The 18,932-nt window shown below is 45.3% G+C and overlaps 1 protein-coding gene across 1 annotated transcript in view; it reads right to left on the minus strand.

Moving 5' to 3' along the window:
- The window catches only part of Abca4 (ATP binding cassette subfamily A member 4), a 124,033-nt gene that overhangs the window by 66,529 nt on the left and 38,572 nt on the right, over positions 1-18,932 (minus strand). The window contains exon 11 of the mRNA XM_004663937.2: positions 9,490-9,555. Coding sequence (XP_004663994.2) covers positions 9,490-9,555 — 66 coding nt within the window. The remainder of the gene's footprint in view (positions 1-9,489; positions 9,556-18,932) is intronic.

Consider the following 18,932-nt stretch of genomic DNA (forward strand, 5'->3'; position numbering starts at 1 on the left):
TTCACCTTGCAGTTTATCTTTTGTAGGGGTGCTGGGAATCAAACTTGGGACTTAGGCATGCTGAGTAAGTTCCCTTCCCTAAGCTTATCCCAAACCTCATGTCATATATATATATATATAATTTGTAAGCTGAGAGAGAGAGACAGAGAGAAGAAAGAGAGAGAGAAATTAGTAAAGAAAATGAGCATGGCTGTGCCAGGGCCTCCTGCCACTGCAAACAAACTCCAGACTCGTGTGTCACTTTGTGCAGCTAGCTTTATGAGGGTACTGAAGATTGTAGAACGCTGGTCTAACTGTAGTCAAATGCCTTAACTGCTGAGCACTCCCTCTCTCATCTCTCTTTTTATTATTTATTTATCTTAAATATTTTTTTATTCTTATTTATGTATTTGACAGAGAGGAAGAGGGGGAGAGAGAGAAAGAGAAAGAGAATGGTACGCCAGGGCCTCCAGCCACTTTGCAAACAAACTCCAGACGCATGTGCCACCTTGTGCATCTGGCTAACATGGGTCCTAGGGATTAGAACCTGGTTCCTTTGGCTTTGCAGGCAAACACCTTAACTACTAAGCCATCCCTCCAGGCCTTATCTGTCTTTTTAATGTGCTAGAAGGGACTCATAACATCAGAAATTGTTACTAAGACAAAATAGGGCTATGGAAATGGCTCAGTTGGTTGAGTGCTTGTTTTACAAGCATGAGGACCTGAGTTCTCTCCCTTGTACCCGTGTAAATGGCTGGTAAGCCCAGCACCGGGGAAGTAGAGACAAGAGGCCCACTGGAGCTCACTGGCCAGCCAGTCTAACCTGATTGGTGAGCTCCAGGCCTGTCTCAAAAGGAGCTGGATGGTGTACCTGAGAATGACATCCAAGTTGTCCTCTGGCTTCCATGAGCACTGCACACACAAGTCTGCCCCCACACATATGAACATGCATGCACACACATCACACGCATATGCGAAACCAAAAATAATGAAAGTAATTAAAAATAAAAATGAAAAAGAAGAAACAACCTCAGGATTGAATTTAGGATGTGTTAATTTTCTTTAGCCTAACATTGGTTCTTTTTGCTCCAGTCTAAAACATGTCAGCCATGGGAACCTTGAGGAAATATCCATCCAAAAACATATGACAGGCAGCCAGCTTAAATTAGACCTTGAGAATGGCTTCTCTGAGAAAGCCCCTCTATGGGAGGGTAGTCCTGGACAAATTGCAAAAGGTGCTGTATAACACACACACACACACATACACATGCATGCACGCACACACACATACACATACACATGACTTTTTTAAAAAATAAACTTGGCATTTGGCCTAAAAAAGTGTCAAGAACATCCTGGAAGGGGAAGAGAAACAGAAGGGTCATCCAGGTACAGAGGAAGCAAAGGCAAGAGGAAGTTATGGCCACCAAGCACTCAGAGACGTGGCTTCAAGGACAGATGTGTGAGGAGGTGTTTTTTTTTTTTTTTTTTGAGGTAGGGTCTCACTCTAGCCTAGGCTGACCTGGAATTCATTCTATAGTCTTAGGCCAGCCTCAAATCCCGAGTTCTGGGATTAAAGGCACGTGACACCACACCTGCCTAGGAGGTGTTGTTTGTTTGTTTGTTTATTTTTATTTATTTGCAAACAGAGAGAATATGAATATGGGCATGCCAAGGCTTCTTGCCACTGCACTGTAAATGAACTCCAAACACATGCTCCACTTTGTGCATCTGGCTTTACACGGGTACTGGGGAATTGAACCCGGGCCATCAGACCTTTCAAGCAATGCCTTTAACCATTGAGCTATCTCTCCAGCCTAGGAGGTGTGTTGTAAGGGCAGCAGCCACCCAGGACCTCTAGTTTTGCAGACTGTGGGGGTCCTGAGTAGAGGCCTGCTGGTCAGGGGCATGTTGCCTGCTGTGTTTCTGCCTCTGCCTCCTGAAGCTCTTTTGAATCTCCTCCACAATTCCCATGGTCACTTAGTTAGGAGCTATCATACTGCATGGTGGTGTAATAAAGTAGCATAGCATTTGAGTGAGTTCCTCACCAGGAAATGTGTTCAAATTCCAGGTTTTGTCTCCAGCGACCAGTGGGGATTTCTGCATGATATTGATGCCTCTGGGGCTCCATTTTTATTTTTTTCAATCTGTACAAGAGGGGTGAGGGGAGCCGCTCAGCTGTTCTCTAAAGAGTCTGCAGGATCTAATTTAGTCTAGACTGTGAGACAGGTGAAAAAATATTTGACTTCTTACAGCAAAAATGTATGTGACTCACTTTTTATTTATTCTTTAATCTCTGTGTATGTGTGTGTCCGTGTGCATGAGGGCAGGCGTACCATGGCATGTATGTGGGGATCAATGGACCCCAAGCTCACATTTCAGTCCTTGTATTGTGTTCAGAGCTGCATCTTCAGGCTAGCTGGTCCATGAGTTTCCAGGGTTTTGCCTGTATCCAACTACCATTTCGCCGTAGGTATTTACCACTGGGATAAAAGATGTTTACTACCTGTCCAGCTTAAGTAGGTTCTGAGGATCTGAACTCAAATTTCCATGCTTGTACAGCAAGTATTTTGCCTACTCAGTCATCTCCCCTCTCCTTACTGCCTCTGCCTGTCAGGGAACACATTTGTCATAAGATTATTCTTTTTCTTGAACAGCAAGAATACCTCTTGGGATAACAGAGAGGAAATATGAGCACAAGTCCTGATGCTCATTGAAATTATCATTCCAGGAACACGTTCCTTTGTTAAAAAATCCCAATTAACATAGGATGTTAACTTTATTATAGCAGAAATTTAAAGATTTGTACATAGACATGTACAAAGCCATCCAATGGAGAAACACTTGGCTGTCAAAATTTGTTTGAGGACTCAAAAGTCACCATAGTTCTGAGAAGAAGGGACAGAGGAGTGTTCAGCATTGAAATATCTCTATCACACCTTCCAAGGCTCAGGGTCTGCTGTGGAAGAGGTGGTGGGAAAAATGTAAGAGCCAAAGGAAGGATAGGACTCCTTAAAATGTACTCTTCCAGACATAAAATGGCCAGGATACCCATGCCCTCAGAGTGCCTGACACTACCTACACAAGACCAGTATAATAGGAGAAAAAGATGATGACATCAAAATAAAAGAGACTGATTGAGAGAGGGAGGGGATACGATAGAGAGTGGAGTTGTGAAGGGGAAAGTGAGGGGAGGAGGGAAGTATCATAGTTCATGGTCTATAATTATGGAAGTTATTAACAATATAATTTTTTTTAAAAATCTATGAGGAGTAGGACAGATCTCCCTGTTCCCACCTTCTCCCAGCTCTCTGGTCCCAGTGAATCCCTCTGCTGCTGGCTTAGGGCTGCTTGGGCCCTGTGAACTTGCTTAAGAAGCAGACCTCTTGTTTTCCTTGCTGTTTGAATGGCCCCTGGGTCCCTAACTCACAGATTCCCTGCTCCTGAGGGTGCATGCACAGAGTGAGTAGGCCACAGCTCTTGGGGTCATTACCCACCTCCCAGCTCCCTGGTCTCAGTACCCCTGCTGCTACCTTGGGGTGGCCTGGTCCCTGTGTGGGGGCTGTAGAAGCAGACCTGTTGCTTGGGATTCCTGATTGACTGGCCCCTGGCTACCCAAATCCCTATTCCCCTGAGCCAGAGGGTACATGGGCCACTATAGGAGCTGGGCTCTTGCCCCTGGTTCTCTAGCTTCCTAGCTCCTGGTTCCCCAACCTGTGCTTCCCATGTACTGAAAAGTACATGCAAATGAAGTGAATAGGCCAGACCTCTCAGTTCCTCACTTCCCAGTTCCCCAGGTACCTTTGATGTACCTTAAATCTCCACAATATGCACATCTGTGGTTATAAACCCATTGTACACCAATCTGGTTCACATTTGAAATAGAACACCCACTGAAGATTCTACAAGGACAAATACTTGCTTCCCCCTCAATAGAATAAACCTTTTCCACAGATGAATAAATCACAATGCAATAATCATAATATCCCTGATACCCCCAATATATTACAGGCCATTGCAGAGGCCCTTAGTTTCCCACCAGGAATAGATGGTAAGACCCTAATGCTGAAGACTCCACATACTTGGGCTGCAAGGTCACTGGGAAATCCTGCTTGAGCTGAAAACCTCCTCCATGTAGACCAGCTGACAGAAAGCTGGAAAAAGCTATGCTGCATGCAGTTAATCTACAAAGTACAAAAGCCTAAACACTACAAACACAAATAGCTCAATCAAAAAATGGGCTAACATGCTGCATGTAGTTCAATGGTAGAGAGAGAAATCACCAGTGAAGGTACCGAACAGTGGACACTGCAAGCCAAATGAGCCAACGGATACAATAGTGGCATGTCTGTTGTGGGGGAAACCAACCACCCTCTAATTTGACTGGAGGCCTGCTCTACAGGAGGGAATATATCCTTGATACTGAAAACCTACAATAGGAGTAGTTATGAGCCCTACGAATGTAATGTCTGCTGGTGTCTGGCTAAATGTATATACTATGCTCACCAAACTGCCCATTAAGCACTTCTTTTTTTTTTAACATTTTTTTTTAAATTTTTTATTTATTTATTTGAGAGTGACAGACACAGAGAGAAAGACAGATAGAGGGAGAGAGAGAGAATGGGTGCGCCAGGGCTTCCAGCCTCTGCAAACAAACTCCAGATGCATGCACCCTCTTGTGCATCTGGCTAACGTGGGACCTGGGGAACCGAGCCTCGAACCGGGGTCCTTAGGCTTCACAGGCAAGCGCTTAACCGCTAAGCCATCTCTCCAGCCCTAAGCACTTCTTTTAATGTTCATACCCATATATTAATTCTACTCTTACTTTTGGCTACAGAACCTTCTCTTTTCAGATGGCAGTGACCTTGGGATGACTCAGGAGGCATCATGATACTGAGAAGAAGTGACAGAGGAGTGCTCAGCATTGAAATATCTCAATCACACCTTCCATGGCTCAGGCTCCATTGTGGAAGAGGTGGCAGAAAAAATTTAAGAGCCAAAGGAAAGATAGGACTCCTTACAACGTGCTCCTCCAGACACAAAATGGCCTGGATATCCATGACCTCACAGTGCCTGACACTACCTACACAAGACCAGCATAATAAGAGGAAAAGATCATGACATCAAAATAAAAGAGAGACTGATTGGGAGGGCAAGAGGATATGATGGAGAGTAGAGTTTCAAACAGGAAAGTAGGGAGAAGGAGGGAATTACCATGGGATATTGTTTACAATTATGGAAGTTGTCAATAAAAAATAAAATTAATTAAAAAGAAAACAATAATAATAACCAACAACAAAAGCCATAAAACTGAGAGATCTCTACCAAGGATGCCTAGTCCCACAATGGAAACTTCCAATGAAATCATTGAGAAATCAACAGAAATTGAATCCCCAAATGAAAACATAACAAGCAGTGTGGCCCTGATCAAAGGAATTGCTGAACTTGAAGCAAGTCATGAAAAACCAACAACTGAATAAATGAAATTGAGCAGAATCATCTCTTAGAGATTGTGACACCAGGCTTAACTTAACTGAAGAAAACCATAGAAGCCTCAAAAGAGAAATAAATGAATGGAAGGTGAGTAAACAAATGGAAGATCTCAATAACCAGTTGTTTAAGCTTAATGAAAGCTTCATCGAATGCAAGAATGAATTCTAGGAAGCATCCAGAAAAATCAGACCTTGAACTGAAATTGTACCCCAAAAAAGAAATGGACAAGACACTATATAGTACAATAGAAAACAAAAATTAAATACAACTTTTTAAAAAACCTCTCTAGAACCCCTCACTAAAGAGTTACTCATGCGGAAGTCAGAATCTCTGACCTGGAAGACAAGACAGAAGAAAATGATCAGGAGGCCCAAATCTTTATTAAGTTTAAAAAATCATGTGAACAGGATATGAGGGAACTGTGGGATACCCTAAAATGACCAAACATCCAGATCACGGGTTTATAAGAAGGAGAGGAAACCCATGCTAGAGGCATAAAGAACATATTCAACAAAATAATTGAAGAAATTTCCCCCAATCTCTTCAAAGAGAGGCCCATCCAGATACAAGAAGCCCACAAAACACCAAACAGATAGAACCAAAGAAGAAACTCTCCAAGGCACATTGTAGTTAAAACTCTTGACAATGAAAACAAAGAGCGAATGTTAAAAGCAGCAAGAGAGAAACAACTCACTACATACAAAGGCAATCCCAACAGAATTACCTCAGACTTCTCAGTGGAACCCATGAAAGTCAGAAGGGCCTGGAATGTAATACTTCAAAGTCTTAAAAAACTAAAAGCTACTCTGCCCAGAAAAATATCCCTCATAATAGATGGTGAAAGAAACACTTTCCATGGAAAGTCAACTCTATGATTATGTGAACACAAAGCCAAACCTACAGAGAATACTTCAGGGAATACTTCACACAGAAAAGTCAAATAAACAAATCTCAGGAGCCAACAAGAAGAGCACAATATCAAAAACTAGGCCAGGTTCAAAAAGTACAAAATACAAGAAAGCACCAAACCCCATAAAACACCCCATCATGGCAGTGATTAAATCAAACCTCACAGTTATAACCTTAAGCATTAATGGACTTAACTCACCCATCAAAAGACACAGGTTAATAGGGTAAATTAAAAAAAAAAAAGGAAGCCAGGCATGGTGGGGCACAGCTTTAATCCCAGCACTTGGGAGGCAGAAGTAGGAGAATCACCGTGAGTTCAAGGCTACCCTAAGACTACGTATTTAATTCCAGGTCAGCTTGGACCAGATGAAACCCTCCCTCAAAACAACAACAACAATATCGTCATCAACAAATGGACTCTTCTATCTGCTGTCTGCAAGAAACCCACCTCACTGCTATATAAATACCGCCTCCAGGTGAAAGGATGGAAAACTATACTCCATAACAACACACCATAAGCAAAGCCAATAGATTACCCACTGAAGGGGAGAAAATCTTCACTAGCTATACCACTGACAGAAGACTAATATCTAGAATCTACAAGAACTCAAAACACTAAACAATAAAAAAAAAAATGAAACAACCCAATCCAAAAATGGGGTAGAGAACTGAATAGGGAGTTCTCAGAGGAAGAACTACAAATGGCTAACACACACTCAAGAAAATGTTCAGCATCCCCAATCATCAGGAAAATGCAAATTAAAACAACTATGAGATTCCACCTTACTCCAATAAGGATGACAATCATTAAAAAAGTCAAAAACCAACAAATGTTGGCAAGGATGTGGGGAAAGAGGAACCCTCATCCACTGTTGGTGGGAGTGCAAACTTGTACAACCACTATAGAAATCAACATGAAGATTGCTGGAAAGGATGAATATAGAGCTACCAACAGACCCAGTTATTCCCTTACTGGGAACTTATCCTAAATGCTCCATGCTTTACTGCAGAGACATTTGCTCAACCATGTTTATAGCTGCTCAACTCATTATAGCTAAGAACTGGAATCAACCCAGGTGCCCATCATTGGATGAATGGATAATGAAGTTGTGGTACATTTACACAATGGAATTCTACTCAGCAGTCAGAAAAAAAAAATACAAAGAAATTTATAGAAAAACGGACAGACTTGAAACAGATCATACTCAGTGAACTCACCATAGAAAGACAAATGCCCCATGGTATCACTTATCTGCGGTTCCTAACCTGGACCTGCTCGAGTTGCTGACGCACCTGATAGGCAAGTCAAGGCCCAGACAACAGGGACGGAAGGGTTTGGGGAGGGGAAAGGGAAGGTGGGCAAAAACAAACACAAAACTAAATCCAAAATGAACTGGTACCATAGAAACCTTTATCCTTGGAGATTGAAAGATATAACCCTCAAAAGAAGTAAGGGGGGAGCACCTGGAAAGAAGGGCCCTGGGGAGAGTGGGATGAAACCTAAGCTAAATAAAAAAATTTTTTGGCCTCTGGCCTGTAACCGCCAGTGCCAGAAATTGGTTGCTGCCCACAATGAGCTGTTGACTGGAGAGAGTCATGAGGTTCCCAAAGCAAGACAGGTTTCTGTCAAAGCACTTGATTACCTGCCTGAGGCAAAAGCTAAGACCTTATTGCTGAAGATACCATATGCTGCCAACACAGGGCATGGAGAGACCTGGCTGGAATCTGAAAGGGAGCTAGTCCCCAGTTAGCCTGTCTAGTGCTGGAAAGCACTACATGAGCTACTGGGGGAAAGTGGCCAACAAAGGTCTGAGCAACCACAGGTCTAAGCTACTCAGAAACAAGCACCCTGACAGGATGTTCAGGCCAGTGCAATAGTGGCACACAGCCTCGGTGGGTAAGCAATAGCTTTCTGATTGGCTAAGAGATATGATCAGTATAAAGGAACCAATATCTGGAATTGGGAATCAGATCAGAATCCTGTGGAGACAAAGACTGTGCTCTCAATTAAAGCTCTCACTAGTGTTCAGCTAAAAGAGGGATTACAGACATCAAGGTCTCCTTAAGTTAATATGCTTATCCCATTTAAACTACACTGACTTCACTCTCCATTGGAGAATCTGTTTTTCTTTATCAGAAGGTAGTGAGACCCGAGGAGATTAACTACCCCTCGCACTTCAGCCAAGCCACAGCTGAATCCACAGAGGAATGGGGAGACAAGCAAGAGAACTGCTTCCATATGAACCTGGTAATCAGCACCAGGGTGAAGGAGACAGACCCTGAGGATACTCACCACCTACCAAAGCAGAGATCCAGAGGCTCCTAAGATCTCTGAAGTAGACTAAAAACTCACCCACCATGGCTCAGGGAATTTTGCAGAAGAGGAGACAGAAATATTCTAAGAGCCACAGGTTGAGACATCATGCCCAGAGGCATTGCCTCCCTCCAAAAAAACACAATTGATTGCTGCTCCCACAATGCCTAAGTCACAACCCCATTGGAATACTGCAACCCCACTGAGGAGCGTCCACAGTGGAATGGGGCAGGGATGAGGGGAAAGAGGGTACCAACACATGATGCAACCGTACATATATTGTTGTTAATAATACTAATAGTTATAAACAGAATATATTTAAAAAAGGAACACAAATATATATTTATTTGCACCATTGGGGGAAATAAAAAAGACAATCCTCCCCCCACAAAACAAAACAAAAACCCAAAACCAAAATCTGCATCTAAGTCTTTTTAAAGCCCTAGATGAGCTGGGTGTGGTGGTACACACGTTTAATTCCAGCACTCAGAAAGCACAGGTGGGAGGATACCACTGAGCTCCAGGCCAGCTTGGAACTACATAGTGAATTCTAGGTCAGCCTGGGCTAGAGCGAGACCCTACCTCAAAATATATATATATATATATATATATATACATACACACACACACACACACACACACACACACACACACATACCTACCTACCTACATGAAGAATTCACTAGAAAAATCAAATATGTATCTTAGTACTTAAAGTACACATATTTCATATATAACCCAAGGAGCTAGTTTCAAACCTTATGGGATTTTATTTTAATTTTTAAGTAACTTACCTTCACCGCCAAGCCAGTAAGACTCTTGAAGAAGGAAGTACCAGGGAAGAGGCGTTCCATAGTCCCCTAAAATAGGAAGACCAAGAAAAAGGCTGAAGTGGTCCCCCAAACCACATAAGATCTACACCTCAAACTGGGACTCTAAGTATAGTTTACGAGTCATTCTGGAGCCATCCACAGGTACAGTTCACGAGTCATTCTGGAACCATCCACAGGCTTCCAGGAAAACTGCTTGTTCTGATATGCTTTGATCCAAAAGGCCATGGTTGTTAGGTGTTGCCAACAACACTCAAAACGATGATCTTGGTTGACATCAGTTTTCCAAGAAACACATTTTACTAGAGCACTGAATTGTTCCATATTTTAGCAGCTATCAGATAACAACCATGGTGACCGTTGGCATTTGCTGCATCCCTTTCCACCGCAAGTCTTGCTGCAAGCACTCCATGTATCCCACCACTGGATTTGGAAACAACCTTGGGAACTATGTGGGTGATATTCGTCTTAGATGCAGAAACTGAGGCAGGCTAAATTTAAGCCGCCTATCCCAGGTCATAGCTCATGAAATGAAAATGCAGGAATCCTAACACAGGTAATCTGATTCTAATATCATGTTCTCAGTCACCAATTGTACTGAATCTAGCTACATTTAAGAAAAGAGGATTAGTAACAGACTGTCATTGATCTTAAAAATTATTTTTTATTTACTTGAGAGAGAGAAAGAGAATGGGTACACTGCAAATGAACTTTAGATACATGTGCCACATTGTACATCTGGCTTTATGTGGATTGCTGGGGAATTGAACCTGGACCAGCAGCCTTTGCAAGCAAGTTCCTTTCACCACTGAGCCATCCCCCAGCCCTGATTTTCTTCTCTATTTTTTATTTTATTTTATTTTTTAATTTTTATTAACATTTTCCATGATTATAAAATATATCCCATGGTAATTCCCTCTCTCCCCACCCCCACACTTTCTGATTTTCTAATAGCTGTACTATGGCTTCTGTTACCACTGGACTGTGAGTTCAAGGGCAGGCCTGGTACCATGGTAATGGGGATTGACCCCAGAACCTTGGGCATGCTAGGCAAGCTCACCATCATTGAGCTATAGCCCTAGCCCTGGGTATATTTTTTAATGTTTATTTATGCTTATGTATGTGTATGGGCATTTGTACCACCTGAGGAGGTCAGAGGACAGCTTTGAGGTGTCTCTGCTCCACCTTCTTTGAGATGGGGAGACAGGGTTTCTTGCCCCTGCCAACAAACTGGCAGACTAGCTGGCTGGTGAGCTTGGAATCTCCTGGCTCCACCTCCTATTGTTGGCATGCGAGATTGTAGAGGCATGTGCCATTTTGCCTGCAGCTTGAACCTGGGCACTGCAGAACTGAATCTGGGCCCAGCAGGCTTTGCAAGCAAGCACTTTGAACTGCCGAGCCATCTTCCTGGTCCCTGGCTCTACCTTTCCCACCCTTGAGTCCCCGAGTGCTTCTGAGTGAGTAGTGGTTGACCAACTAGGAGCTTTAGCTTGGCTCCAACGAAGTCTGTGACTTGTGCACAGTGGCCCTCCACTCCCCGCCGGTCTGCACTTCCTGTCTCTTGCCGGTGACAGAGGAAAGGGAGACAGAGAAAAGCTTCAGGTCAGTGTCATGGGCTGAATTGTAAAACCCTCTCCAAAAATTGTCAGGGCCAGGCTGGAGAGATGGCTTAGCAGCTAAGTGCTTGCTTGTGAAGCCTAAGGACCCTGGTTCAAGGCTCGATTCCCCAGGACCCATGTTAGCCAGATGCACAAGGGGGCACACAGTGGCTGGAGGCCCTGGTGGGCCCATTCTCTCTCTCTCTGCCTCTTTCTCTCTCTGTTGCTCTCAAATAAATAAATAAATAAATAAATAAATAAATAAATAAATAATAATAAAAGACATAGAGTCATAGCCCCATATCTCAGTCTGTGGCCTTGTTTGGAAGTAGGGACATTGCTGATGTACATAGTCTACTTAGATAAGTCATGCCAGAACAGGGTGGGCCCCTAACTCAATACCTTTAGAATCCTTATAAGATCAGCCAAGTGAAGAGAGCTGGAGGAGTGGAGCGAGGAATCTGTAAGCCAAGGAAAGCCAGAGTATTGACAAACCTCCAGAAGCTAAAATGTGGCCTTCCCAATAGCTTTGTCTGGGATTTCTGACCTTCAGACCAGTGAAGTAAGTTCTGTTGCTGAAGCCACACAGCGTGTGGTCCTGGTTAGGAAACTTCTGTGCTCCTGGAGCTGGGGCTCAGACCCAGGCCTCTGGCCTTAGCCCAGGCATCTCTCCTCAGTTCCAGCCTGCTGCCTGCCCACATGCTTGTCTTCCTTTGTTTGAATGAAGACAAGGTTTCACTATGCAGCTCAAGCTAGATTTGAACTCACAGTTCAGCATGCCTAACTCACACCTGCGTATTTCTGAGATCCATAGCTTGCCCCTCTCAGGGACCGAGCCTCTTTGTCCCCTGCCTCCCATTGACCATAGCATCAGGAGCCAGGCTCAGATGTCACAAGATTGCTCCTGGTTGATGCAGAAGCCATTTAAATGAGGGACTTCTCTAGCTATAGGAAATGCTAATTTGAAGGAAAATCTGAGCTTCTCCAAAACTGGGAAAATAGTGGTTTTTTTTTTTTTTTTTTTTTTTTTTTCCGAGGTAGCGTCTCACTCTCTAGTCCTGGCTGACCTGAAATTCAATATGTAGTTTCAGGGTGGCCTTGAACTCATAGCAGCCCTCCTACCTCTGCCTCCTGAGTGCTAGGATTAAAGGTGTGCACCACCACACCTGGCTAAACAGATGATTTTGATTCAGAGCCTCTGTGTGTGTGTGTGTGTGTGTGTGTGTGTGTGTGTATGTGTGATGTTCACAGGGATTCATGTGTACACGTGGGTGTGTGCTCATGTACTTGTACATACATGTGGAGGCCAGAGCACCTACTCTTCAGGTGTTCTCCACCTTTTTGGGAGAACTTTTTGCAGCTCAGAACTTGTCAAGTAGGCTAGGCTGGCTGTCCAGGAATCTCTAGGGATCTGCCTGTCTTTCCTTCCTCAGCACTAGAATTACAAGCATGCTTCACCATGCCCAGCTTTTTATGGGATTCCAGGAATTGAACTCAGGACTTCATGAATGCAAGGCTAGTGCTTTAACGACTGAGCTAGTTTCCCAGCCCAGGAGCTGATCTTTTCATGCTGAAGATTAGTTAGATATTTACACGGTGTCCACATCAAACATTATTCTGGGTATTGGGACTGTGACAGTTAACAAAACAGACCATGCTTCTGCCTCCATGAGCTCATAGACTAGCAAGGGAGGAAAGTGTACAACCAGGTTTGTAAAGATACATGAGACTGGGTGGAGATGAGTACTTTGAAAACAAAGTAAAGATACGAGGGCACTGCTCACATAGTGACAAATATTTAGAAATCTTCAGTCTGGAAAGATCCACATAACGAGATGATATGTGAACAGAGACATGAACAGAGGAGGAAGCAAGCCTGTAGATAGGAGGTGTGGGGTGAGGAGAAAGATGCTCTGGGCAGTGAAAACACCAGGTGAAGGCACGGCAGAGAAGGTGTGCTCACTATGCTGAAGTCAGGGGAAATGGCTTGAGCACAGGACATGGAAGACAGGGAAGGGCAGGAGATGAGGAGAAATGTAAGAAGCCAGATGTTGAAGCACTGGTAGGCCGGAGTTGAGGTGATGAGCTTTAAATGAAAGGAAATGCCCAGGAAGGGACTTGAATAGAAACAGTTAACACCAGTCAACCTAGATTCTGAAAAGATATATCTAAATTTGATGAAGAGAACCCATAGTGAGAGGTGGCATGGAAGGTGTAGGTGAACGCAGTGTAGAGAACCCATGGTGAGAGGTGGTATGGAAGGTGTAGGTGAACGCAGTGTTGAGAACCAATGGTGAGAGGTGGTACTGGAAGGTCTAGATGAACGCGGTGTAGGGAACCCATGGTGAGAGGTGGTATGGAAGGTGTAGGTGAATACAGTGTTGAGAACCCATGGTGAGAGGTTGTACTGGAAGGTCTAGGTGAACGTGATGTAGGCAACACATGGTGAGAGGTGGTATGGAAGGTGTAGGTGAAAGCGATGTAGGGAACACATGGTGAGAGGTAAAATGGAAGGTCTAGAGGAACGCGGTGTAGGGAACACATGGTGAGAGGAGGTATGGAAGGTCTAGGTGAACGCGGTGTAGGGAACACATGGTGAGAGATGGTATGGAAGGTCTAGGTGAATGCGGTATAGGGAACACATGGTGACAGGTGGTATGGAAGGTGTAGGTTAACGCGGTGTAGGGAACACATGGTGAGAGGTGGTATGGAAGGTCTAGGTGAACGCGGTGTAGGGAACACATGGTGAGAGGTGGTATGGAAGGTGTAGGTGAACGCGGTGTAGGGAACACATGGTGAGAGGTGGTATGGAAGGTGTAGGTGAACGTGGTGTAGGGAACACATGGTGAGAGGTGGTATGGAAGGTCTAGGTGAATGCGGTGTAGGGAACACATGGTGAGAGGTGGTATGGAAGGTCTAGGTGAACGCGGTGTAGGGAACACATGGTGAGAGGTGGTATGGAAGGTGTAGGTGAACGCGGTGTAGGGAACACATGGTGAGAGGTGGTATGGAAGGTGTAGGTGAACGCGGTGTAGGGAACACATGGTGAGAGGTGGTATGGAAGGTCTAGGTGAACGCGGTGTAGGGAACACATGGTGAGAGGTGGTATGGAAGGTGTAAGTGAACGTGGTGTAGGGAACACATGGTGAGAGGTGGTATGGAAGGTGTAGGTGAACGCGGTGTAGGGAACACATGGTGAGAGATGGTATGGAAGGTGTAGGTGAATGCGGTGTAGGGAACACATGGTGAGAGGTGGTATGGAAGGTCTAGGTGAACGCGGTGTAGGGAACACATGGGGAGAGGTGGTATGGAAGGTGTAGGTGAATGTAGTGTAGGGAACACATGGTGAGAGGTGGTATGGAAGGTGTAGGTGAATGCGGTGTAGGGAACACATGGTGAGAGGTGGTATGGAACGTCTAGGTGAACGCGGTATAGGGAACACATGGTGAGAGGTGGTATGGAAGGTCTAGGTGAACGTGGTGTAGGCAACACATGGTGAGAGGTGGTATGGAAGGTCTAGGTGAACATGGTGTAGGGAACACATGGTGAGAGGTGGTATGGAAGGTCAAGGGGAAACGCGGTGTAGGGAACACATGGTGAGAGGTGGTATGGAAAGTGTAGTTGAACGTGGTGTAGGGAACACATGGTGAGAGGTGGTATGGAAGGTGTAGGTGAACGTGGTGTAGGGAACACATGGTGAGAGGTGGTATGGAAGGTCTAGGTGAAAGTGATGTAGGGAACACATGGTGACAGGTGGTACTGGAATGTCTAGGTGAACGTGATGTACGGTGTAGGGAACACATGGGGAGAGGTGGTATGGAAGGTGTAGGTGAATGTAGTGTAGGGAACACATGGTGAGAGGTGGTATGGAAGGTGTAGGTGAATGCGGTGTAGGGAACACATGGTGAGAGGTGGTATGGAATGTCTAGGTGAACGCGGTATAGGTAACACATGGTGGAGGTGGTATGGAAGGTCTAGGTGAACATGGTGTAGGGAACACATGGTGAGAGGTGGTATGGAAGGTCTAGGTAACGCGGTGTAGGGAACACATGGTGAGAGGTGGTATGGAAAGTGTAGTTGAACGTGGTGTAGGGAACACACAGTGAGAGGTGGGATGGAAGGTGTAGGTGAACGTGGTGTAGGGAACACATGGTGAGAGGTGGTATGGAAGTTCTAGGTGAAAGTGATGTAGGGAACACATGGTGACAGGTGGTACTGGAATGTCTAGGTGAACACGGTGTAGTTAACACATGGTGAGAGGTGGTATGGAAGGTGCAGGTGAACGCGGGTTAGAGAACACATGGTGAGAGGTGGTATGGAAGGTCTAGGTGAACGCGGTGTAGGGAACACATGGTGAGAGGTGGTATGGAAGGTCTAGGTGAAAGTGATGTAGAGAACACATGGTGAGAGGTGGTACTGGAATGCCTAGGTGAACGTGATTTAGGGAACACATGGTGAGAGGTGGTATGGAAGGTCTAGGTGAAAGCGATGTAGGGAACACATGGTGAGAGGTGGTACGGAAGGTCCAGGTGAACGCTGTGTAGGGAACAGATGGTGAGATGCGGTTTGGAAGGTCTAGGTGAACGTGGTGTAGGGAACACATGGTGAGAGGTGATATGGAAGGTCTAGGTGAATGCGGTGTAGGGATCAGAAGGTGAGAGGTGGTATGGAAAGTCTAGGTGAACACTGTGTAGTTAACACATGGTGAGAGGTGGTATGGAAGGTTAGGTGAACATGGTGTAGGGAACACACAGTGAGAGGTGGTATGGAAGGTTTAGGCAAACGCGGTTTAGGGAACACATGATGAGAGGTGGTATGGAAAGTCTTGGTGAATGCGGTGTAGGCAAAACATGGTGATTGGTGTTATGGAAGGTGTAGGTGAAGGCGATGTATGGAACACATGATGAGGGGTGGTATGGAAGGTCTAGGTGAACGCGGTGTAGGCAAAACATGGTGATGGGTGGTATGGAAGGTGTAGGTGAAAGCGATGTAGGGAACACATGGTGAGAAGTGGTATGGAAGGTGTAGGTGAACGCGGTGTAGAGAACACATGGTGAGAGGTGGTATGGAAGGTCTAGGTGAAATCGATGTAGGGAACACATGGTGAGAGGTGGTACAGAAAGTCCAGGTGAACGCTGTGTAGGGAACAGATGGTGAGATGCGGTTTGGAAGGTCTAGGTGAACGTGGTGTAGGGAACACATGGTGAGAGGTGATATGGAATGTCTAGGTGAATGTGGTGTAGGGAACACATGGTGAGAGGTGGTATGGAAGGTCTAGGTTAATGCGGTGTAGGGAACAGAAGGTGAGAGGTGCGATGGAAGGTCTAGGTGAACATGGTGTAGTTAACACATGGTGAGAGGTGGCATGGAAGTTCTAGGTGAATGTGGTGTAGGGAACACATGGTGAGAGGTGGTATGGAAGGTGTAGGTGAACGCGGTGTAGGGAACACATGGTGAGAGGTGGTATGGAAGGTCTAGGTGAACGCGGTGTAGGCAAAACAAGGTGATTGGTGGTAGGGAAGGTGTAGGTGAAAGCGATGTAGGGAACACATGGTGAGAGGTGGTATGGAAGGTCTAGGTGAACGTGGTGTAGGCAAAACATGGTGATTGATGGTATGGAAGGTGTAGGTGAAAGCGATGTAGGGAACACATGGTGAGAGGTATATGGAAGGTCTAGGTGAACGTGGTGTAGGGAACACATGGTGAGAGGTGGTATGGAAGGTGTAGGTGAATGCAGTATAGGGAACAGATTGTGAGAGGTGGTATGGAAGGTCTAGGTGAACGTGGTATAGGGAACACATGGTGAGAGGTGGTATGGAAGGTCTAGGTGAACGCGGTGTAGGGAACACATGGTGAGAGATGGTATGGAAGGTGTAGGTGCTCGCGGTGTAGGGAACACATGGTGACAGGTGGTATGGAAGGTGTAGGTGAACGCAGTGTAGGGAACACATGGTGAGAGGTGGTATGGAACGTCTAGGTGAACGCAGTATAGGGAACAGATGGTTAGAGGTGGTATGGAACGTGTATGTGAACGTGGTGTAGGGAACCCATGGTGAGAGGTGGTATGGAAGGTCTAGGTGAACGTGGTGTAGGGAATCCATGGTGAGAGGTGGTATGGAAGGTGTAGGTGAACGTGGTGTAGGGAACCCATGGTGAGAGGTGGTATGGAAGGTGTAGGTGAATGTGGTGTAGGAACACATGGTGAGAGGTGGTATGGATGGTGTAGGTGAACACAGTGTAGGGAACACATGGTGAGAGTTGGTATGGAAGGTGTAGGTGAACGTGGTGTAGGGAACACATGGTGAGAGGTGGTATGGAAGGTGTAGGTGAATGCGGTATAGGGAACAGATTGTGAGAGGTGGTATGGAAGGTCTAGGTGAATGCGGTGTAGGGAACAGATGGTGAGAGGTGGTATGGAAGGTCTAGGAGAACGCGATGTAGGGAACAGATGGTGAGAGGTGGTATGGAAGGTGTAGGTGAACGTGGTTTAGGGGACCCATGGTGAGAGGTGGTATGGAAGGTGTAGGTGAACGTGGTGTAGGAACACATGGTGAGAGGTGGTATGGATGGTGTAGGTGAACGCAGTGTAGGGAACACATGGTGAGAGGTGGTATGGAAGGTGTAGGTGAACGTGGTGTAGGGAACACATGGTGGGAGGTGGTATGGAAGGTGTAGGTGAATGCGGTGTAGGGAACACATGGTGAGAGGTGGTATGGAGGGTGTATGTGAACGCAGTGTAGGGAACACATGTTGAGTGGTGGTATGTATGGTGTAGGTGAACGCGGTGTAGGGAACACATGGTGAGAGGTGGTATGGAAGGTGTAGGTGAATGCGGTGTAAGGAACACATGTTGAGAGGTGGTATGGAAGGTCTAGGTACGCGGTGTAGGGAGCACATGTTGAGAGGTGGTATGGAAGTTCTATGTGAACGTGATGTAGGGAACACATAGTGAGAGATGGTATGGAAGGTCTAGATGAACGTGGTGTAGGGAACCCATGGTGAGATGTGGTATGGAATTTCTAGGTGAAAGCGATGTCGGGAACACATGGTGTGAGGTGGTACTGGAAGGTCTAGGTGAACGCAGTCTAGGGAACACATGGTGAGAGGTGTTATGGAAGGTGCAGGTGAACGTGATGTAGGGAACACATGGTGAGAGGTAATATGGAAGATGTAGGTGAATGTGGTGTAGGGAACACATGGTGAGAGGTGGTATGGTAGGTGTAGGTGAACGCGGTGTAGGGAACACATGGTGAGAGGTGGTATGGAAGGTGTAGTTGAATGTGGTATAGGGAACACATGGTGAGAGGTGGTATGGAAAGTGTAGGTGAATGCGGTGTAGGGAACAGATGGTGAGAGCTGGTATGGAAGGTCTAGGTGAATGAGTTGGAGGGAATACATGGTGAGAGGTGGTACTGGAAGGATGCCTGGATTTCTAAGGTAATTTAAATGGTGATAACAGAGTAGATTCTGGATTATGTTTAAAGTAGGAACATTAATTTTCTGGTGGATTTCTGACTTCTGAATGTATATTCAAATGCTTTGACTGGGTTGTAGCTCAGTTGGTTAAGAACTTGCTTGATTGTGCTTGGAGCCCTAGGTTTGATTCTTAGTTTCTCATAAAACAGGCATAGCAGTGTTTATCTTAAATCTGGGTTCTCTGAACGGAGAAGCAAAAGGATCAGAAAGAAGTTCAAGGTCCTCCCAGCTACATAGCCTGGTCTAGCCCTGTTTGTTCCTCTTCATAATATATACATATACATATACATATACATATACATATACATATACATATACATATACATATACATA

Source organism: Jaculus jaculus, chromosome 19 (assembly GCF_020740685.1).
Source record: "Jaculus jaculus isolate mJacJac1 chromosome 19, mJacJac1.mat.Y.cur, whole genome shotgun sequence".
NCBI lineage: Eukaryota > Metazoa > Chordata > Mammalia > Rodentia > Dipodidae > Jaculus > Jaculus jaculus.